The sequence below is a fragment of the Malaclemys terrapin genome, chromosome 10 (genome assembly GCF_027887155.1).
Source record: "Malaclemys terrapin pileata isolate rMalTer1 chromosome 10, rMalTer1.hap1, whole genome shotgun sequence".
NCBI classification, from domain to species: Eukaryota; Metazoa; Chordata; order Testudines; family Emydidae; genus Malaclemys; species Malaclemys terrapin.
Window position 1 is genome coordinate 36451952 of NC_071514.1, and position 23100 is coordinate 36475051.

The 23100-nt window shown below is 43.5% G+C and overlaps 1 protein-coding gene across 3 annotated transcripts in view; it reads left to right on the plus strand.

The window, feature by feature from the left end:
* The window catches only part of PSTPIP1 (proline-serine-threonine phosphatase interacting protein 1), a 91020-nt gene that overhangs the window by 62652 nt on the left and 5268 nt on the right, over nucleotides 1–23100 (plus strand). For all 3 annotated transcript variants that reach the window (XM_054041021.1, XM_054041022.1, XM_054041023.1), the window contains 7 exons: nucleotides 1637–1735; nucleotides 3289–3334; nucleotides 8510–8589; nucleotides 13353–13451; nucleotides 14684–14780; nucleotides 17696–17780; nucleotides 18927–18997. In XM_054041021.1, the coding sequence (XP_053896996.1) occupies nucleotides 1637–1735; nucleotides 3289–3334; nucleotides 8510–8589; nucleotides 13353–13451; nucleotides 14684–14780; nucleotides 17696–17780; nucleotides 18927–18997 (577 nt within the window). The remainder of the gene's footprint in view (nucleotides 1–1636; nucleotides 1736–3288; nucleotides 3335–8509; nucleotides 8590–13352; nucleotides 13452–14683; nucleotides 14781–17695; nucleotides 17781–18926; nucleotides 18998–23100) is intronic.

Here is a 23100-nt window from a genome sequence, read left to right on the forward strand (position 1 = left end):
TTTTGTTAGGCTTCCCCACGTTTGCTATACCCACCTGGTGTTTCTTGTTACCTAAATTGTAAGCTCCTGGGGGGCAGGAGGAAGAACTGCCTTTTTGTTTTGTGTTTGTACAGCACAATGGAGTCCTGGTCTGTGAGTAGGGCACCTAGATGCTACTGCAATGCAAATAACCACCAACCATTTTAAACAGGACCTTGCACCTACTGTGGACAGGGCATGTCATATTTAAAAATGTGTTAAACTGGTCATGGTTAACCCTGTAGGATGCCTGGGAGGCAGTGTGGTCTACTGGATAGGGCACTGGTCACTGGGACTCAGGAGACCTGGCTTCTGGTTCTGAAACTCACCTGGTGTGTACTTTGGGCAAGTCATTTCCCCTCCTACCCTTTGTCTGTCTTGTGGATTCAGTAGAGCTGGTGGGAAGTTTTCAGATGGAATGTTTTTCTGTTGGAAAATGCTGATTCTTTGAAAATGAAGCTTTATAGTTTAAATGAAACTTTGACCTTATCAAAATGCCTTTTTTTAAGCGTTTCCTTTTGATCAAAAAGAAACATTTCTATCAAACCAAAACAATATTCTCTCTTCCTCTAACTATTGTTTTGCATGAAATTTCAATCTTTGTTTTGTTCCATTTCCCCTCCCCCCTCAAAATTGCAGAATTTCCCAAGAAATGGAAAATCCAATTCCCATCCAGCTCTAGTATTTAGACATTTAATGAGAAACAGTCCCTACCCTGAAGAGCTGTGTGGCTGTACAGTGCCCTGCTCAATAGGGCATCTAGGCATCCTGTCATAAAATAAATAATTACAGTGACTAGTGTCAGGACCACATATGGGGATGTTGGAGCGGGTTGCTTGGTGTTCTGCTCATTTGATATGTCAGCATCCAGGTTGCTTTTTCTTCTCTCTTTTATGTCCATCTGTGATTAGGTGGGCAACAAAAATGATTAGGGGTATGGAACGGCTTCCATATGAGGACAGATTAATAAGACTGGGACTTTTTAGCTTGGACAAGAGACGCCTAAGGGGGGATATGACTGCGGTCTATAAAATCATGACTGGTGTGGAGTAAGTAAATAAGGAAATGTTATTTACTCCTTCTCATAACACAAGAACTAGGGGTCACCAAATGAAATTAATAGGCAGCAGGTTTAAAACAAACAAAAGGAAGTATTTCTTAACACAGCGCACAGTCAACCTGTGGAACTCTTTGCCAGAGGATGTTGTGAAGGCCAAGACTATAACAGGGTTCAGAAAAGAACTAGATAAATTCATGGAGGATAGGTCCATCAATGGCTATTAGCCAGGATGGGCAGGGATGGTGTCCCTAGCCTCTGTTTGCCAGAAGCTGGGAATGAGTGACAGGGAATAGATCACTTGATGATTACTTGTTCTGTTCATTCCCTCTGGGGCACCTGGACCTTTGGTCTGACCCAGTATGGCCATTCTTATATCAATTTAATATTGTGCCCCTTTCAATTTTAAAATTTAAATTAATGTTTAAAAGTTTTTAAAATGTAAATTGTTCCAATCTAATGCCTGATTTGTTCCCCTTGCCTGCAGAAGAGACCATGTCAGGGTGGAGAGGGTTATCTAGCCCAGAAAGAAAACATTTTTTTGAATTTATTTTAATGCAGTCGAAGAAGACCTACGAGCAGAAGTGCAAGGATGCAGACGAGGCTGAGCAGGCCTTCGAGAGGATAAGCGCTTCAGGCAACCAAAAGCAAACAGAAAAGGTATCGGAAACCACTGTGCTATTTAAGCAATGGTAGCAGACAGCTCTGTAGTTTTCATAGACAATCCGCTTTGCATCAGAGCTTGCACATTTCAGAGGCTGCTCTCTGTTCTAATAAACATTGTAAAATTCACTAGGAAATTTTCCTCCACAGATAGGCTGTGCCTTTTGAGCAATCAATAGAATTGGAACAAGTTCATAGTTGCCTGTGTTTTTAAAAAGCATGGGAGGCTGAGAGATTTAGGGAGACAATTGGTATGGCCTATCATTAGAATGCAAATTCAGTTTCTTCCTGAATCAAATTATTCATAAAAATGAAAGGAAAAGTCTGAAACATATTAATCTGCTGTTTCCACCTTTGGATCCCATGTTAACCAAAGTAGGTACAGTACCTTGCATTAAATGCCCTTTCTTTATCAAACTGTCTCCTGGTAGATAGTTTAGTTTCATCGGAATTTACAAATTTGAAAATAAATAATTGAAAACAAGACATTTCAATCCCTCATTGCATCATCTTACATGTTTAGCTGACAACCTACTAACCTTTCATGAGAACATTTTACAATGAAGCAGATGGAGGAAAAAAAATAAACTAACTCTCTTTTTCTCCATAAATTCAGGGCAGCGTAAGCAGAGATCCAAACTCATCTTTTTTTGCAGGGGAGAGGGGAGGAGCAATCTAAAAATGGCATTAGAAATATGCATTTTATACCCACAGTGTTCCAAAAATCTTCCACAAGTCACAAGTTAGATTTTATTTATAGTGGGTGAAATCCTGGCCCCATTCAAGTCAATGACAAAACTCCCATTGACTTGAATGGGGTTAGGATTTTACCCAGAACAGTCCTAGGGTGGCTACTTTTACTTACTTACTTACACACACCAGCTGTTTAACTCTGCAGAGCAACAGCGAACAGTTTAGGACAGTTTTGGGGGGAATTTCTTGGCCTGTGTTATACAGGAAGTCAGACTAGATGATCACAGTGGGCCCTTCTGGCCTTGAAATCATGAATGTGTTATTGGAAACAGCCAGGAAACGTTAGCGTTCAGAACATAGTGTAAAAGTTTGACAGTGTTCCTTTAAAAAGTCTGGTTACTTATCTCTGAACGGTACCCGAGGAGATGAGGAATTTCAATTGCCATTTATTTCTATTTATAAACTTCTGTTACACGGCAGTATTTTGAACGTTCTATAAAAGTTATCTATCAGTGGGAACAAAAATGGGGCCAGATTCTGCAAACACTGTTTTTTAAAACAAAATAAGAAAGTAGAGTCTTTGCAAGTGCAGTACCTAGGACCAGGGCCTCCCCTTGGTCAAACTGTCATAGCTATATTGAAGTCAATGGAGCAATGACTATTTACAGCAGCTGCGGATCTGGCCCCTACTTTGAATAATGCAAAGTCAATGGGATGATTTATAGCAATAAACTAAGTAGTAATTATTTGCAGGGACAGACACGTCATATTTTATCAGGGGGATTTTGTGACCTGAGGGGAAAAAAAATATGAAAATGGAAAGAGCTTAATTTCAATGTTTTCTTTTTATATTTCAGAGTCAGAACAAAGCCAAGCAATGCAAAGACACAGCCAATGAAGCAGGTACCGTTCTACATAAAGTCTAACACCCAGTTGATTTAACGGCATGCTATCAAGAGAGGGAAAAACAAACAAACCAAAAAAACTCATGTATAAAAATGCAGATTCCTAAAGACTCCTAAACTAATGAAAGTACAGTTAAAGGCAACTATCAGCTACTTTAGACCCCAAGTTTACATTCCACTAAAGGAAGATAAATATGATGCTGCATATACTTAGGAGATGCCCTTTATGTATTCTACAGTTTATTTAAAACACTTTAATAATGGGGTTTCTTTTCCATTTGTTCTTTAACATTGTTTGGGTCCTCAGCCACCCTAACCCAGGGCAAGGAAGACATAGGTGTGCATGCTTACACATGGGCAAGCTAGTATGGCTATGTTCTCTGGATCCGGCTATGAGCCCAAACTCAGGAGAGTACATCTACACTGCAGCAGGGAGGTGTAATTCCCAGTTCAGGAGATGGATGTGCACTAGCTCAGCCTACAAATAGCAGTGCAGCCGAAGTGGCACGGATGGCGGCTCGGGCTAGCTGCTGAAGTACATACCCAAGGGGTCGGGTGGGATTGTACTTGGGCAGCTAGCCTGAGCAGCTGCCTGTTGCATCTTGGCCACAGTGTGATTTTTAGCATGCTAAATCAAGCAGAGCTTTCACGTGTTTGTCTCCTCAGGCTGGGAGGTATGACTGAGTCCCAGCCGCCACGTATACACACAGGAAACTCACATATGCTCTGGGACTGTGAAATGGAGCATTGCAATCCCGAGCCCTCAAGAAATTCCCTCTGCCAGTTGGGTGGGTCCTTCTGTGTCCTTCTTGGGCACCTGGTTCACTTAGGACAGTGGTCCCCAACCTTTCTCGTCTGGCGGGTGCCAGACAACGAGCCACAGAGGACTGTGGCGGCGGACGAGCATCTGCCGAAATGCCGCCGACAAGTGGCAACGTCAATAGGCGTCGCTGCCGAAATGCTGCCGACAAGCCGCATCGGCAGCATTTCGGCGGATGCTCGTCCACCAGCCAGTACGCGGGCGCACTTAGACGCCCTGGCAGGTGCCATGGCACTCGTGGACCCCTGACTTAGGGCAATGCAATCCTACAATATCACTCAAGCCTAAGAACCCATGGCTGCTATCAACATACACATTGTCCAGTTGAGACGTTTCATAGACTCATAGACTCATAGACTTTAAGGTCAGAAGGGACCATTATGATCATCTGGTCTGACCCCCTGCATGCTGCAGGCCATAAAACCGTCCCTACCCCTTCCCTGGACTCTGCTGTTGAAGTCCCCAATCCTGTTTTTAGTGACTTCAATCGGCAGAGACCCTCCTGCTAGAGATCCCTGCCCCATGCTGCGGAGGAAGGCGAAAAACCTCCAGAGGCTCAGCCAATCTGCCCTGGAGGAAAATTCCTTCCCGACCCCAAATGTGGCGATCAGTAAGACCCCGAGCATATAGGCAAGAGTCTCCAGCCCGACCCCGTTAGCCATTATACTATTTACCCACCATTGCTTGGCTTTCCTTGACTACTATGTTTTACCATTAAACCATTCCCTCCATAAACTTATCTAACTTTATCTTAAAACCAGACAGGTCCGTCGCCCCCACCGTTTCCCTCGGTAGGCCGTTCCAATATTTCACCCCTCTGACGGTCAGAAACCTTCGTCTAATTTCAAGTCTGAACTTCCCCACGGCCAGTTTGTATCCATTCGTTCTGGTATCCACGTTAGTACTAAGCTGGAATAATTCTTCTCCCTCCCTTGTATTAATCCCTCTAATATATTTAAAGATAGCAATCATATCCCCTCTCAGCCTTCGCTTTGTCAGACTAAACAACCCAAGCTCCTCTAGTCTCCTTTCGTACGACAGCTTTTCCATTCCTCTGATCATCCTAGTGGCCCTTCTCTGCACCCGTTCCAGTTTGAGTTCATCTTTTTTAAACATGGGAGACCAGAACTGCACACAGTACTCCAAATGAGGTCTCACCAGCGCCTTGTACAACGGAAGCAGGACCTCCTTATCCCTACTAGATATACCTCGCCTAATGCATCCCAAGACCGCATTGGCTTTTTTCACCGCCACGTCACATTGTCGACTCATAGTCATCCTGCGGTCTACAAGAACCCCTAGGTCCTTCTCCTCTTCCGTAACTTCTAACCAATGCGTCCCCATCTTGTAACTAAAATTGTTATCAGTCATCCCCAAATGCATCACCTTACACTTTTCACTATTAAATTTCATCTTATTTCTGATACTCCAATTCACAAGCTCATTCAAGTCTCCCTGCAGGATATCCCTGTCCTCCTCCGAATTTACAACGCCTCCCACCTTCGTATCATCCGCAAATTTTATCAGCCCACTCCTGCAATCGGTTCCGAGGTCAGTTATAAATAGATTAAATAAAATGGGTCCCAAAACCGAACCTTGAGGCACTCCACTAGTAACCTCCCTCCAACCTGACAGTTCACCCTTTAATACAACCCGCTGCATTCTCCCCAGTAACCAATTCCTTATCCACTTCTGGATTTTCATATCGATCCCCATGTTTTTCAGTTTAACCAATAATTCCTCATGGGGTACAGTATCAAACGCTTTACTGAAATCCAGGTATATTAGGTCCACCGCATTTCCCTTATCTAATAAATCCGTTACTTTCTCAAAGAAGGAGATCAGATTCGTTTGGCACGATCTGCCCTTCGTAAAACCATGTTGTAATTTATCGCAATTGCCACTACCCTCCAAGTCCTCCACTAGTTTCTCTTTCAGAATTTTCTCTAACACCTTGCACACTACAGATGTTAGACTAACAGGCCTGTAGTTACCCGGATCACTTTTTTTCCCTTTCTTGAAAATAGGAACCACATTAGCTATTCTCCAGTCTAACGGGACCACCCCCGAGTTTACAGATTCATTAAATATTATCGCTAACGGGCCTGCTATTTCCCGCGCCAATTCCTTCAATATTCTCGGATGTAGATCGTCCGGTCCTCCCGACTTAGGCCCATTAAGGCGTTCAAGTTTTGTTTCTACCTCGGATACGGTAATCCCCCATCCCGAGTGCCCCTCTATAGTGGTGCTAGTATCCCTAATACCTTCATTGGCCTCATTAAACACCGATGCAAAATATTCATTAAGATATTGCGCCATGCCTAGATTGTCTTTAATCTCCTCTCCGGCAATAGACTTCAGCGGTCCCACTTCTTCTTTCTTTGCTTTCTTCCTATTTATGTGGCTGTAAAACCTCTTACTATTGCTTTTAATTCCCCTCGCTAGGTCCAACTCTACACGGCCTTTGGCCTTTCTCACTCTATCTCTACATTCTCTGACTTCACTTAGGTACATTTCCTTACTGATCCCTCCCCTCTTCCACTCTTTAAACGCTTTCTGTTTTTTCCTAATCGCCCCTTTGAGTCGGTCGCTCATCCAGCTCGGTCTAAATCTCTTGCTTAGTAATCTTTTTCCCTTTTTTGGAATACAGGCCTCCGACAGCTCATGCATCTTTAACTTAAAGTAATCCCAGGCTTCTTCTGCTTTTAAATCCATTAATACGTTTGCCCAATCCACTTCCCTTACCAGTCCCCTTAGTTTGTTAAAATTGGCCTTTTTAAAATTATAAACCCTAGTCTTTGATTTAATTCTGTTACTCCTTCCATGTATTTTAAACCGAATTAGCTCATGATCACTGGAGCCCAAATTGTCCCCTACTACCACTTCCTCAACAAGGTCCTCACTACTTGCTAGAATCAAATCTAAAATGGCCTCCCCCCTCGTCGGTTCAGTTACCACTTGATGGAGGAATTGATCAGCAAGCACTTCTAGGAACATCTGAGCCCTGTTATTGCTACTAGTGTTTGTTCCCCAATCTATATCCGGGAAGTTAAAGTCCCCCATAATTACACAGTTTCTGTTAGTAATTACTTCTCTAAACACATTAAATAGTTCCTTATCCATATCCTGGGTCGATCCCGGCGGTCTATAGCACACTCCAAGCACTATCCACGGAGAGGCTCTAGTAGTCCTATTACCCAGTGTGAGTATTGCCCAGACAGACTCTGTGTTATCTAATCCATCCACTATTATTTCTTTACAGTTTATTTCACTATTGACATACAAGGCCACCCCCCCACCTTTACCCTTGTTCCGGTGTTTCCTAAACAGCGCATACCCCTCCATACCTGTGTTCCAGTCGTGACTGCCATTCCACCACGTTTCCGTTATTCCTACGATATCCGGTTTCAGTTCCTGGACCAAGAGCTCCAATTCCTCCATTTTGTTACCTAGGCTTCTGGCATTGGTGTATAAACACCCTAATGTATGTCGTTTAGCCCGTCTCCCATTAGCAGCACTATATGTTGCGGGCCTCCTTGTGTCCGTCCCCCCTGTCCTTCCTATGTCCAATCTCATCTCCCCGGCTATGTCTCCTCTCCTTTTACTCACCTTTTCCATACTGGAATCTGGCGTGGAGATTAACTGTGCATCTCCCAACCGTCTCCCCAAACTTCCTAGTTTAAAGCTCTTTTGATTAGATGAGCCAGCCTCCCTCCCAGAAGTCTATTTCCTTCCCTACTCAGGTGAAGCCCATCCCGCGAGAACAGGTGTCTGTCCCCGAAAGCCTCCCAGTGGCCATACATCCCAAAGCCCTCCTTATAGCACCACTCCCTTAGCCAACTATTTATTCTCACAATCCTATCAGCCCTTTGCTGCCCTTCCCTCGGAACGGGCAGAATCCCACTAAAGATAATCTGAGCCTCTATCTCCTTGAGCGTCTTCCCCAGCCTGGCATAATCTCCCCTGATCCTCTCTAACGAGAACCTAGCCGTGTCATTCGTTCCCACATGAAGGATTATCAAGGGGTTCTTACCTGCTCCTTTTAGGATCCTTTTCAACCGCAGGTCCACATCGCGTATCTTTGCGCCCGGGAGACAGCACACCCTTCACCTACCACGTTTGTGGCATACCGGTGGGCAACTCAGAGAGATCATTCTCTCCAGTAAAAATACCATGAACTAACCCAGGCATCTTTCCGCTTAACCAGGTTCTATTATACTATATTCTGTAGGATATAGGTTAGGGCTATGTTTTACCAAAGTAAAGTCACACCATACCTAACAGGAGGAGATGTGGGGCCCTGTATTATTTTATCTCAGTCGGGAAGTTTCCATTTCATCTCTCTATTTACAGAAAGGGCGTACAAGCAGTATATAGAACAGCTGGATAAGGCCAGAATGGAGTGGGAGAAGGAACATATCAGCACCTGTGAGGTAAATACTTTGACCTTTGGAATCATTTGTTTGTGCATTTTTTTATTTTACTCACTTACGGGATCTTAGTCCCAGATGCAGTGTTACCACTGGGGGATCTGATACATACTGTTGATGGTCTGTGATTAGCTAGAGATGACTGCTGCAAGAGTACACTTGACACTACCATGGATTTAAAGTATAGCTGTTAGCTTTCTGACTTGCTTATGCTTTTCTTGCTTGCCCATTAAATTTAGGTTGCCAGATCCTCAGCTGGTTCAAATTGGCATAGTTACAGCAGTACGCTTCCCATTTCCACCAGCTGAGGATCTAACCCAGGGTGGAATATAAGATCCTGCTAATTTTAGGGCTGCCTTATTTAAATCAAAGCCAAATTAAACCTATTTCCCAAGTGACTGATTAGAAGCACACAATTTAAAAGTGCCTGAACACCAGTTTAAGTCTAGGAGCTACCAACTCTTCTTAGCCCACAGAGAATCTGTTTGTGGTCCGCTTCTGTATGCTTGCCAGGTATTTTTACATCAGCCCTGCCTCCCTGTAGCTTTCACTTTCTGGAATTGTCCCATAGCTGGCATGGCAACCATTCTACAGAAATGGTGTCAAAAAAGCTGAAGTTTCCTCTAAGATTCAGATTTCCTCCCCTCCCCCCTTTCCATCACTGCTATACATATCCCAGACTGGGAGTGCTCTTCAGAACCTGGCCAGAGCCTGCCCGCTGCAATTAGTACAGATTTATCACTCTTCAGCAAATGGGGTCATTGAGTCCCTTCTCGATGTGTTTGTGGCTAAATCCAGGACTACTAAATTTCTAAGGGGATTCTAAGCTAGCAACTTATGAAAGATGTATATAAAAACCAGTATTTGGACATGCGCATATGTAGTTGGCATGTTAAGTTCACCATCTACATCAAAATAATAGTGTCTGTTTTAATGAACTGATGCACTTAGAATAGTTGTTATGCACTGCAAATGGCTTCTTGTGTTCAGAAGTCCCTGTAGTGCTTAACTTTAGCAATATGCTTAAGTACTTTGCCCAGTTGCTGCCCCAAATGAAATACTTTCTCTCATTCTTTCAATCTCTTCTTAAAAGCTACTTCTCCCAGAAACACTTCCTACCCTTTTCTTTTCACCAGCTGGTTTCTCCACACCCTCCCTTAGTTGTGCCATGCCTTATTTCTTACACAATGAGATCTTTAGGGGACAGGGAATGTATCTTACTCAATATTTTGTAAAACGTTATATGTACTTAGTTTTGTGGTGGTATGGATGCGCATCATAACAAAAGTAGGGAGCAGATGGCTAGAAGAGTTTGAGCTTTCCACACCTTATGGAAAATAAATAAGCACATTCTATTTAGAAGAACAATTCAGCTTAGAGATCAATTTTATTTCTGACTTTGCTGTAAAAATAGTTTCTTCTCTTGAATTCACACTGAAAGCTGCAGCCCCCTTCCCCTCCCCATAGCTCTGCTAAAGTATTATGACTTCAAGCAGAGGAAGAAAGGAGCAAGTGAACTCAGAAGAGACAAAAACTCTGTTCTGCTGCGCAAATAGTCCAACAGTTTCGACATACAGTATTTTCCCAAAGCTTTCCATTAGGGGATTACCTGTATTATAAATCCAAAAAGCTTGTCCCCTGATCTTGTTACAACAGGATTCTGGGTTCTAAATCCTTGGGATCATTTGCTATTCAAATCACAGTGCCGTCCCCTTCTCCTCTTTCCCCCTTTATTTTTTGTCAGGGAAATGTTGTTAAAGGTTGGGTTAAACTTTCTTGAAGCTTTGAGTGTAACCCACGACCCTTCATTAAGATAGTAGGAACAGTTAAGCTCCTTTGTGAAATAACAGCAGTCTCCAAATCAAAATATAGGCACATGACACCATCCAAACCAAAGGCACACCTAAGGCTGTGATGGGCCCCCCCCACCTCAGGGTACCTCCTGGAACTGGGGTACCACTGACCTCGCCTGGGTTCCCTTTACACTGTATTGCTGTGCATACCTGTCAAGCCCTCCCTCAGGCTTTAGAGTGCACTTTACCAGCACACATACAGGTAGGGACACATCCAGCTGCAACTTCACACAGATGCTGAGATCAGCTCTGCATGGGAAGGCTCAGCTGAGGAACTGCCCAGTACTGAAGTGCACACCTCCCTCCTCTCGATGGTATGATTTTGGGTTTACCCTCTTGTGCTGCACAGAATTCTGTGCAGTGTTAGCTCATGAAATTCACCCCCTCCCTCAATGTGGAGAGGAATAGACACAGCTTTCTGCCCCAAGTTATGATTTCCACAGACACTGGTTTTAGACAAAAAAAAAACCCAAGTTTGTTAACTACAAAAAGATAGACTTTAAGTGATTATAAGGGAAAGCAAACAGATCAAAGCAGATTACCTAGCAAATAAAACACACTCAAACTAAGCTTAATATACCAAAGAAATTGTATATGTGTAGCAAATTCTCACCCTAAATGTTGTTTTAGGCAGATTGTAGAGATTCTTGAAGGCAAGCTCCACTTGCTTGCAGCTTAAAACTCCAGTTATTCCTTTCACAGGCTCTAGCCTCTAGCCTGGGTTCAGCCCTTCTCCCCCAACTCAGTGCTTGTTTCTCAGGTGTTTCCAGGAGCCTTTTTCTTGGGTGGGGAATCAGTGAAGAATGAACCATGATGATGTCACTCCCTGCCTTAACTAGTTTTAGCATATGGAGGGAACCCTTTGTCTCCCAGTTTGATTTCCACCCCCAGCCAGTGGAAAAACACTGGCATTATGATGGAGTCCAGTACCAGGTGACTTGGTCACATGTCTCTGTAGGGCCACCGCAGCCATGACTCAGAGGCTGTTTTCAGTATCCCCAGTAAGGCTCCCTGGTGGGGGATTAGCATCTTCTAAGACCTATTGTTCTCCTTAATGGCCCTTCCCAGCTAGCCATCTAGACTGATTACATTCTGTCTAGTGGGCATTCCCCAAGTGTAAACACATTTGTAATAGATGCATAGACAATATTCCTAACTTCAGATACAAAAATGATACATGCATACAAATAGGATGATCATATTCAGTACATCATGACCTTTTCAATGATCTCACATGATCCATCTTGCACAAAATACATCATAATTATGCCATACTCATATCATCATAATATTACAATGAAGAATATGGGGTGTAATGCCACAAAAGCCAATCAGGAATTTGAGCTATATGGGTGGGGAGGTTTGCTGGGTATTGTTTTGGGTAAGGGGTACATGTGAGAGACACATGCAAGACAGCACAGAAACAACCATAGTGGCTTAGGGCTAGTTTACACTAATGCTGTAAGTCAGTCAATCTGTTACGTAACTGAAGTCAACAGAACCTAGATCAACTTACAGGGGTGTCTACATGGCGCTATGTTGGCAGGAGATGCTCTCCCATTGTCATAGCTTCTGCCTCTTGGGGAGGTGGAGTACAGATGTCAACTGGAGAGTGCTCTCCCACTGACTTAGCGTGTCTTTACCAGACCCACTAAATCGACACCACTGCATCGATCGCAGTGATGTTGATTTAGTTGGTAATGTAGACATGGCCAGGGGTGGCTCCAGGCACCAGCACAGCAAGCGCGTGCCTGGAGTGGCAAGCCGCAGGGGTCAGCCTGCTGGTCGCCGTGAGGGTGGCAGTCAGGCTGCATTCGGCGGCATGCCTGCGGGAGGTCCGCTGGTCTCGTGCTTTCGGCGGCAATTCGGCAGCAGGGACGCTGAAGGCACGGCACCGGTGGACCTCCCACAGGCATGCCGCCGAATCTGCGTGACCAGCGAACCGCCCACCAGGCGTGCCGCTGAAAGCTGCCTGACTGCCGTGCTTGGGGCAGCAAAAACCATAGAACCGCCCCTGGACATGGCTATAGTCTGCACTACAGAGTTTTGCTAGTATTGCTATGCAGCTGAAACTCAGCTAGGACGACAAAGAGTGCTTCTATCTGCTTAGCTAGTATCATTCGGGGAGGCGGTGTTTATATATCACCAGAACTTCTTCTGATGGTTTATGCTGCACCTCCACTAGGGAGCTCTGCTGGCATAGCTATGCCAGCAAAGCCTGTGTAGTATTGGTCAGCCCAGAGAAGGAGCAGAAAGCCAAGCACAGCCTAATCAAGCACAGTATATATGGTCCTGGAACAGACTAGAGAGGGATCTTTTGGGCTGGGTGCTGGCTAAAAGAGGTTTGGAGCAAGGATATTATCTCCTGTTTCATTCCTCTTGTCTTCAGGGAAACAGGACTTTGTACATTATTTGTAAATAAACACAACTGCATGAAAAGGTATCTAATGCCACCATCAATTTCTTCTTCCCAACTTGCAACCTATAAGACCCTGAATATTTGGCTAGCCGCTTGGGTCAAAAGGGGTAACAATACTTTAACTTAGTGAAAGGTGAGATAATATTTTGTATTGGACTAACTTCTGTTGGTGAAAGGAACAACCTTCTGAGCTTACACAGAGCTCGTCTTCAGGTCTGGGAAAGATACTCAGAGTGAATTTAGAGAAGTCAGGTAAAACCCCCTCATCTGCTGTGTGCAATTTGAGTGACTAAATGTAAAAGTGGATTTATTTTTAAGATTATTATCTACAGTTGATAGTGCATCCTGACTGTAGTGTGTTTCAGAAAGGTTTGCAGTGTACAAACATTGCACAGTGGGATCCTGATGCATGACTTGGGCTTCTAGGTGCTACCACATTACACATAATAAATAATAATAACCATGATGCTTGACATCTCTTCTTTTGGATTTAGGCCTTTCAGCTCCAGGAATGTGATCGTATCACCATCCTCCGGAACTCCCTTTGGGTTCATTGTAACCAGCTGTCCATGCAGTGTGTGAAGGATGATGAGGTACAGACTTTCTCCCCAAGAAATCCCAGTCCTTGTGCATGGAGAAAAATGTGTCCTCTAAAGCCACCGTACTGGCTCGCCCTCTCCACGCATCAAATGCCTCCAGCAGTGGTGATGTCCATCTTACCCCACTTGGCCAGGGCAAGAAGCCACGAGCCAGGTTTGCCCTCCCCACTGAATTACAAATGAATATTTAGGCCAGCACAGACTCAGAGATTCTATAGCAAACTTGGTGCCACCAAGCTTCTGTCCCCTCTCCCCAAGCTATGGGGTAGAATCTCAAACCTCCAAGTCAGCTTTAAAAAAAAGTATTTTTTTATTGTTATTCCTTTTATACAGGGAAAAAATGACTACTTCCATTTTAATAGTGAAAATCTTTACGTGTGTGAACCATCAAACTACTATCTCCCCTTTCCCCCTGCTCCCATGAGTTCTTTGGATGAGAAATTTCGGGCATGTCCCCTGGAATTTTTTTGCATTATGCAGTTTTCTTAAGAGTGTCTGTGTGTGGGAAAATAAATAATCTTTTCTGCCCCCGCTCCTCCACTCATCCGGGTGTAATCCTTCACATATCTGCACAAATGCAGAGCTCTACCGACTTCAATGGGGGAGACTTGGTTCTTTGAACAGGGCCGGGGCCTGGGTCTTCTAGCACGGGGCCCAAGAAAATGTTCAGAGATACATTTGGAAATAACAAATTGCTGAAACTGACTAATAGATTTAAAGGCCAGAAGGGACCATGTGATCATCTAGTCTGACCCCTTTCTAACACAGGCCTAGTTACCCCTGTATTTAGTCAGCACAAGTTACTGAGCTCAAGCCTTCCTTCTCAAAAGGCAACCAACCTTGATTTGAAGACTTCAAGATGGAGATTCCACCACTTCCCTTGTTCTAATCATCCTCACTGTTAAAAACGTTTATCTTCTTTCTAGTTTTAGTTTGTCTGGCTTTAACTTCCAATCATTGGTTCTTGTGATGCCTCTTTCCAGTGGATTAAAAGAGCCCTTTAGAACCAGGGTTTATAAGCTTTTAAAGCTGGTCTCCCTTCTTCCTCACATTCTAAGATGTTGTCCACAGCAAAAGTAGAGAAATGTGTTTATATACACACAGACACACCATGATTAAAATGGACAGTGTCCCTTTAAGATGGAGAGAAATCCTAGCAGAGGATTCTGTGTTAAGAGCTCATCACTAAAAGCTGAAACTTAAAATCCTTCTTTTCTGTTTTGCAGATGTACGAAGAGGTTCGAGTGAGCTTGGAGAACTGCAATGTAGAATCAGACATGGATTACTTCATTAAGAATAAAATGACAGGAACAGATCCACCAGGTAATAAACCTCAGGGTTTTTTTTGGCCTTGTTACCAATTAGAAGTAGAGTCCCCATGACAGAAATGCTGCCTCTCTAATTGTGGCCTTGGAAAAATCACTTAAATTTCTGTTCCTCATTCTCTCCCCTCTGTAAAAATAATACATACTGACCTCACAGGGAAAGTAGGCAGCTTAAATAGATGGTGTTTATAGAAGGCTTTGAAGAGGCACATTGCTAGATCCTATCATCAAAAACATTGGGAAGATTTCCTCAGCTGGAGAGAGCCAGAATATAGAAACAGTCCTACAGCTCAAGGGAGGGGTAGGGGGGCTGCCCACCAGCATCCACTGAAGTCAAAGGGACTCTTGCCATTGATTTCAACGAGCATTGGATCAGGACTTTGGTGAGGACATGTGGAGTGGAACGGACAGCAGTTGTAAAATGGAACAATCCTACTAAAATTAAAAAAAAATAAATAAAAAGGGGAAAGCAGCATTTTTCTTCTGCATAGTAAAGTTTCAAAACTGTATTAAGTCAATTTTCAGTTAGAAGCTTTTGAAAGAGCAACCATAACTTTTTGTTCAGAGTTACAAACAACCTCAATTCCCAAGGTGTTCGTAAATCTGCAGTTCTACTGTAGCTTATTCCTCTTCCCATATAGAAACAAGCTATAGTGGTATATTTACACTGCTATAACTGTGTCCACATTATTATTATTATCATCATCGCACCTAGACACTCTAGTTGTGCACCAGGATTCCATTGTGCTAGACTCAGCACAAAGTGTTGTACCACTATCTACACTGGTATAGGTTAAACTGTTACAACTTTTGTGTTTAGACAAGCCCTGAGTAAAATTAAGCTTCCTCTCTCAGTTAGGTTTGACTGGTGTTAGTATCTCTGATGAATAAGCTTTCCAGTTCTCCAGCTGTCAGTAGTCTTCTATGAAAAACAGTGTAGATTGGGGTGGGCAAACTTTTGGCCTGAGGGCCACATCTGGGTATGGAAATTGTATGGTGGGCCATGAATGATCACAAAATTGGGGTTGGGGTGCAGGAGCGGGTGAGGGGGAGGACTCTGACTGGAGGTGCGGGCTCTGGGGTGGGGCTGGGGATGAGAGATTTGGGTGTAGGAGGGTGCTACAGGCTGGGACCTAGGGGTTTGGAGAGTGGGAGGGGGATCAGGGCTGGGACGGGGTTGGGGCATGGGAGGTAGGTCAGGCGTGCAGGCTCCAGGCGGTGCTTATCTGAAGCAGTGGCATGTCCCACCTCCGGCTCCTATGCGGAGGCGCGGCCAGGCTGTTCTGCACACTGCCCCGTCCACAGGCACCGGCCCTGCAGCTCCCATTAACTGCAGTCAGGGCCGACTACAGGCACCAGCTTGCCAAGCAGGTCCTTGGGGTGGCCACTCCGGAGAGGGGCGGCACGTCCAGCTATTTGGCAGCAATTCGGCGGACGGTCCCTCACTCCCGCTCGGAGCAAAGGACCTCCCGCTGAATTGCCGCCACAGATCACGGCTTTTTTTTTTTTTTGTGCCGCTTGGGGCGGCAAAAACCCTGGAGCCGGCCCTGGCTGCAGTTCCCAGCCAATGGGAGCTGTGGGGGTGGAGCTTGGGGCAGAGGCAGCCCATGCAGTCCCCTGGCTGCCCCTAAGCTTAGGAGCCAGAAGGGGGACATGCTGCTACTTCTAGGAGCCTCGCCGTGTGCGCACGCAGAGCGGCCTCCGACCCCTCTCCCCTGCTGGAGCGTGGGAGCAGAGCAAGCCCCAGACCCTGCTCCCCAGCAGGAGCTCGAGGGCTGGATTAAATTGGCTGGAGGTCTGGATGTGCCCTGCGGGCCATAGTTTGCCCACCCTTGGTATAGATGAAACAGAAATTTTCTTCTCTATAATGTTTAAAGGAGGTCTGAATGCTTTTTTTCTGTTTATTTTAGAAATTTATATTTCTAAAATAAACAGAAAAAAAGCATTCAGACCTCCTTTAAACATTATAGAGAAGAAAAGAGACAGAGAGAGGCACAGAGGCATGTTTCTTTACTTTTACACATCAGCAGTTTCTCAGTATGAATGCTACTCTTCACCCTCAGTTGCGGCTCATTACTTCCCAGCATAGCTTGTGGCTAGTTTCTGGCCTGCAAGCTGTAGTATTTTAAAGTACAAGATACATAGGTGACCACATGCATTCTGTTATACAAGAGAACCACAGACAAGGACTTTGCTGTTAAAAAAAAAAGTTCTCTCTTCAAAACTAACTGTGATGTGAGTTGTGGGTGTGAAGTCGACTAGCCCTGACTAGCCCCATGGTGGATAGCAAATTCTCTCTCTCGCTTTGGGGACAAGAGAGGTAGGCTGATATTTATCTACACATGGATACCAGGAAATACCTACTTTACAGCATCTGACAACAGGGCCAAAAAATTCCCCAGATGTGGCTGGAATTCCTGAATCTCTGTCTATACATTTAAAAAAAACCCAGAAGAGCTGACTGAGTCACCATCCTCAGTTAGTAGCTGAGAGCTGCAGGGTGATTAGCTTTTGCTCCTTAAACAAAGATGGGATGACAAAGATGGCAGAAGTCCTATTATTGAGGCAGCAGCCTTTCTGATTAGAATTTGACCATAGCTATTGAAATGGTGCTGCAGCTGTGCTATACTTGCAGCAGAACTGTATTAAGCATCAGCTCAGCAGTACCCATTACCAACATCTGTCATCAGTAATTTTCCTAGCATAGATGAGCTCAGAGGTCTGCGTGGGCTGCACCTATGTATTAAAGAGGAGCGTGGTTACACTGCAGAATTCCATTGGCCACTCCTGCTCTAGATTAGAAGACTAACCACCATGCTATGGAAACAAATCAATTGCATTGCTGGTAGAGGGGGGAAAATGCATACCTTCTGCCTGTTTACTCCCTTGTTTTTAACAATTATCCCATTGTAGTTCCAATAGGATATGAGAATTATTATGCCAGAGAATCTCCTAGATGTAGCAACAGCCCAGTCCAGTCTTATGGGATGATGAAAAGGTGAGTATATTGGTTCCTTATGGAAATGCTTTTCTGTGTAGAAAGCAATATATGGTTACATACATGCAAGAGACAAATACAGATCTTGAAAGTAATTGCTTCCATAATCATGGTGAAAGGCAGATGTGATATGCATGCATATCATATACATACACCAATAATTAATTTAGCAGAATTTAAAGTGAAGCAAGATTAGCTATTCACATTGTTGCTGGCGGGAAGAGAGAGCTTTAAAAGAAACTGACCAGCCAGCAAGTAATTGGGGCACACTTAATTCTGCTATGTGATAGGACTCGGACATATAGTGACAAAAACGACTTAAGTGGTGAGAGGGGGACAGACAGTTGTCTTTTCCAGCCATACCTTCTGTGCTAAACCATAGTGCACTACCATGCCACAGATTAGCAAATAGCTTTAAGCCTGGCCTGCGCTTAAAAGTTTCAGAGATATAGACTTGTTGGTTAGGGATCAGATTTATACAGGAATATTTATACCGATGAAAGCCCTAATGTGGGCCCAATTATATTAGTAGAAGATTGTTTATACCAGTACAGTTTATGCTGGTTGGGGAAACATCCAGGAAGAAAAATATAAATAGTTTGCTATATTTTAAAACTGACAGTTTTTAGACAAGTGTATTATAGTCTACAACATTCCAAAAGCCAGCATTTTTTCTATGTTCAAGTGCATTATCATGAGGAGAAAAGGAAAGGGGAAAAAAAAAAAAAAAAAAAGGATGTCACCCCTTGAAATTGACCAGACAACAGATCCATCATGTTGTCACGATGGGATGGTTTAAGCTTTGCTTCATGTGTCTTTAGATCTTGAATTGTCCATAAGATAAAACTATCACAAAAATATAAATGTATAATATAAAAATATACTTTATTTTGTGTACAGTTTAGTGATTGGCAAACTTCAAAAGATTTGCTAGTTTACCAGGGTTTGTTTAAAATGAAAATAAGCGTGTCTGTTGCTCTAGTGCAAAACAAAAAAGTTTCCAAAGAGGAAACATTTGGCCAAAAGTTTTGGTGACAAATGGGAGGAATGAGGAAGATTACATGGCAGTGGACTAGCGCTCTGGAAGTTTGAGGAATATACAACATATTCTGTACATTCTATCACCGGCTTCTTTTGGTTCCACAGATTCTCCGGATTGTTACATGGAAATAGCAGAAACTCCAGTGAAACCATCATTCCCACAGCCCCTCCTATAGGTATGTTTTACCAGATGTAAATCAAAAGATGTATCTGGTCCTATGAATCAATCATTTACATGCTTGTTGCATGGAGAATAAACTATGTGATAAGACATTAATATGTTACCTATCCTATGAGCTAGCTTGAGACTATAATCTAAACATCAGTACAGCACAAACATGTAGCAAGCAGCTTCCCCCACCATGGAGACTAATATGAGCTGTACTATTCCTCTGGATGTGTGAAGTTTAAATTCTGACTGAGACCTCAAGGTCTAGGAACACAGTTTTTTCCTCTACTTACGTAGAGCATGGGGAAACCTTCTGAAGCCTTCCTGTGGCCCAGCCTGGTGTCCCAGTGAACACAGGCATCCGTACTGCTTCAAATGTTATGTTGCCTTACCAATCCCATGTCCAAGGCGGTCCTTAGGATTTATGGGGCCCTATGCAGTATTATTAAACTGGTGCCCTTATGCCCGACAGCAGCCTGGGCTCGGATGTGTATTTTAGATGAAGGTAATCATTTGAAGGATTTATTTAAAAAAAAAAAAAATCTATGCAAGACTTTTTTTAAGAGATGTTATTTATAATCTTTAGCAACACACTAATGAAATATTTTTAAAGCAAATTTTAAACTAAGGTCCTGTAGACAAACATGTTCTGAGTAAACATTATAGTAATGCACAACTGTTTTTGTCAGTAAATTCAGAAACTGACAGTGTATACCTGGGGGTTGGCAAATGCCTGTTAAATGACTTCATTACTACTTGAATGCCTCTTTAACAGTTTCAGTGTTGTGCTAATAGGTCTGGCAGGCATTTTCACTTTTAAATACTAGATCCCCTCTGGAGGAATCAGAGTAGCAGCTGTGTTAGTCTGTTTCCGCAAAAAGAACAGGAGTACTTGTGGCACCTTAGGATACGTCTACACTACTCGCCGGATTGGCAGGTAGTGATCGATCTATTGGGGATCGATTTATCGGGGATTGATTTATTACTTGTAGTGTAGACACGATAAATCAATCCCCGATTGCTCTCCTGTCGACTGCTGAACTCCAGCTCGGCGAGAGGTGGAAGCAAAGTCAACGGGGGAGCGGCGGTCGTCGATCCCGCTCCGTGACGACGCAAAGTAAGTGATTCTAAATCAATCTAAGATACGTCGACTTCAGCAACGCTAGTCTTGTAGCTGAAGTTGCGTATCCTAGATCGATCCCCCCACCAGTGTAGACCAGGCCTTCGAGACTAACAAATTCCTCTGGAGGAAGACTCACCAGGCTGCCACAGATAGCTGTGGTGGGAGCCTGCAGGAAGGGTCAGAACAGGGATAGGAAGAGGTGGAAGGGTGGACACTAAGACCCAGGGGTGCCCCAAATTTTCAGGTGTCCTATGCAGCCGCGTATGCAGTATGCCTAAGGATGGCCGTGCACGTCACTTGTATCACTCATTAGAGGCCATCAAAGCATAATATTTTGACAGCACAGGAAATAATGGTTTGTGACATTTTTATTGGCTTGATTTAAAACCAGCAAAGGAGATTTAAACTGTGATTGTCCCCTAATGAAAAAAAAAAAAATGCTGTTGGAACCAGTTTCCTTCACTACATCTGCCTCTGCACGCGGCCACCCAGAAATGGAATACAGTCTCTCCTAAATCCCTTGTTTGACTCCCCTGAAGAGTGGGAATTTTCAGTGCCATTCATGCCGGCTAGATCTGCAAGGTCTGGGTTTTTAAAGGTACATAGATGTTGCTCTGCTCAGAGTTACAATGTCTAACTGATTTAGGAGCCTCAGTCTCATTTCTGAGAATGAAATAGGCATTTAGGAGTTTAAGTCCCACTGACTTGCAATGAGACTTAGGCTTCTTTAAAAGTCTGAGCCCAAGTGCCATCCATTTCTATAGAATTCAATGGTGTCCCTGTGAATACAACTTGAATGAGAGTTGAAGGCATTCAGTGCCTCCCAGGATTGAGTCCCACATGTCTATACAGTAGTATATGAACAGCACCTGTCACATTTAATGCCTCCCCGATCTGCTCACAGCTGTTTGTGCGTCTACATTAGATTAGCAAAAAAATGGAGGAGTCCTTGTGGCATCTTAGAGGTGCCACAAGGACTCCTCGGTTTTTTTGCTGATACAGACTAACACAGCTACCACTGAAACCGGTCTACATTATATTAACTTCTCCTTTCTGCCAGTTTAGATCATGCTATTTATCAAGGCCACTATCGGATAATTATTGTCATAATTGCTTCCATGATAGTAAATCCTGATGTCACAAAGGGTGGATTGTGACTTTGTTGAAGGATCAGAGCAGGCTCGTTGTAAAATGAGATGCTACTCTTGGGACCAAATACTATGCACAGATGGGCTCTGGGGGCGCCTGTGGGAACCCGGAACTCATATCCATTGACAGAATGGGTCTCATTTAGTGAGCTGAGGCCAGGTTCTGCATCCACTGCAATCAATGGGAGTTTTGGCATGGACTTCTATGGGAGCAGGAGCATGCCCCTAAATTTAGAGAGAATATGCATGGTAATCTAATGGGATTTTGGTACCTACATTCTTCTTGCAGTTTGCCCAGGTGTGCCTGAGACTCTGGGTGTGTCTTCACTAGGAAAAAAACATGAATTCTTAGCCCACATTAGCGAACATGTGGTAATTAACATGAGGTAAAATCCTACCAAGGACAAGGCAATTTGTGGTTTTCACATGAGTTAGCAGGCTGAGATAACAACTCTATGGGAGCCTAGGGTTTACCGTGACTTACAACTCATGTGAAAATTATAGACTGCCTGCTCTTTACTAAGATTTTACTTCAAGTTAGTTAACTCAAGTTAAGAATACAACTTTGTTCCTAATGAAGACAAGGCCTTCAGAGGTTTGTGCATATTGTGGTTATCTACCTGAATTCAGCTTCTTCACTTCCTGCTACATTGTTCTTTCAGTCATCTGAAGAATCCAAGCCACTTCTTGGAATGGGATGGGATCAGGATTTACTGTGGGCTGGTTTACAAGGATCCTATCTTCTCAGCCCTCTGCAAGGGGTCTATTATCCCAGGGATGTACAGGCAGTTTACATGGGAAATTCCCTCATGCTTCAGCAGGAGGACAGACCCGGCAGGTATAGCATTGTGGAGGAATGCTGTAATAAGTTCTTTTTAACCAGCCAGGACTTAATTACATTCCAAATTCTGGTTAAGTGCAAACACCTAAAGTCATAGTGTTGAGATAAAAATCTGACAATACAAACAATAGTGTGACATTCGCCTGTTTAATACACTGCAGCTTTCTTTTGCCTTAATGGCCATTAATTTATTATGAAGCAAGGGGATTGACTTGCATGAGAGCAGAATTAGGTCAGTGCTAAATGCTTTTGAAGAAGTGCCTTGGTAGGTGTTTTGGACTGATGGCAAAACTCTCATTGGCTACAGAGATGCAGGATCAAACTCTTTTTGAACAATCCTTAGGTCAGGTCTACACTTAAAAATTATACTGGTATAGCTATGGTATACTGGTATAGCTGTAGCAGATAAGGGTGTGATTCTTTTACCAACATAGTTATGCCAGCATAAGCACTAGCGTAGACACAGTTATAGCAACATAATTATCTCCACACTGGGAGGGCTTTCTAGATTAAGTATACTACCAAAACACAGTGTGGACAAGGCCTAATTATCACTATTTCACCGAGGCATTTATATCTGTTTTTGCAATAACACTGAATGAATGTTTTCCTCTTCTCAGTTATGACAGGTTGGATTAAATAATCAATATGTTTCAGAAAGGTCAAGCCAGTAACATATTCCATCATGGCACCATCTAAATTACTACTAAGGCTCACTGAACTTTTCTTGCACTGCATTATATTTTAGATAATTTTATTTTTCCCCTCAGAAAAATCACAGATCCCACCACAAACCAGTTTTATTATAATTATTTGTTAGACCATTTGGGACTATATTTTAAGCAGGGAAAACATTTACCCTGCAGTCTTACCATGTAGTGGAGTGAAAGCTAGTTTCTGACTCCTCTAGACAGTGGCAGTTGTGCATAGCTTTACCTGGAGTCCATAGCAGTTTCTGTAGGCACACACATCCTAGTGCACAGAGAGAAGAGTAGACA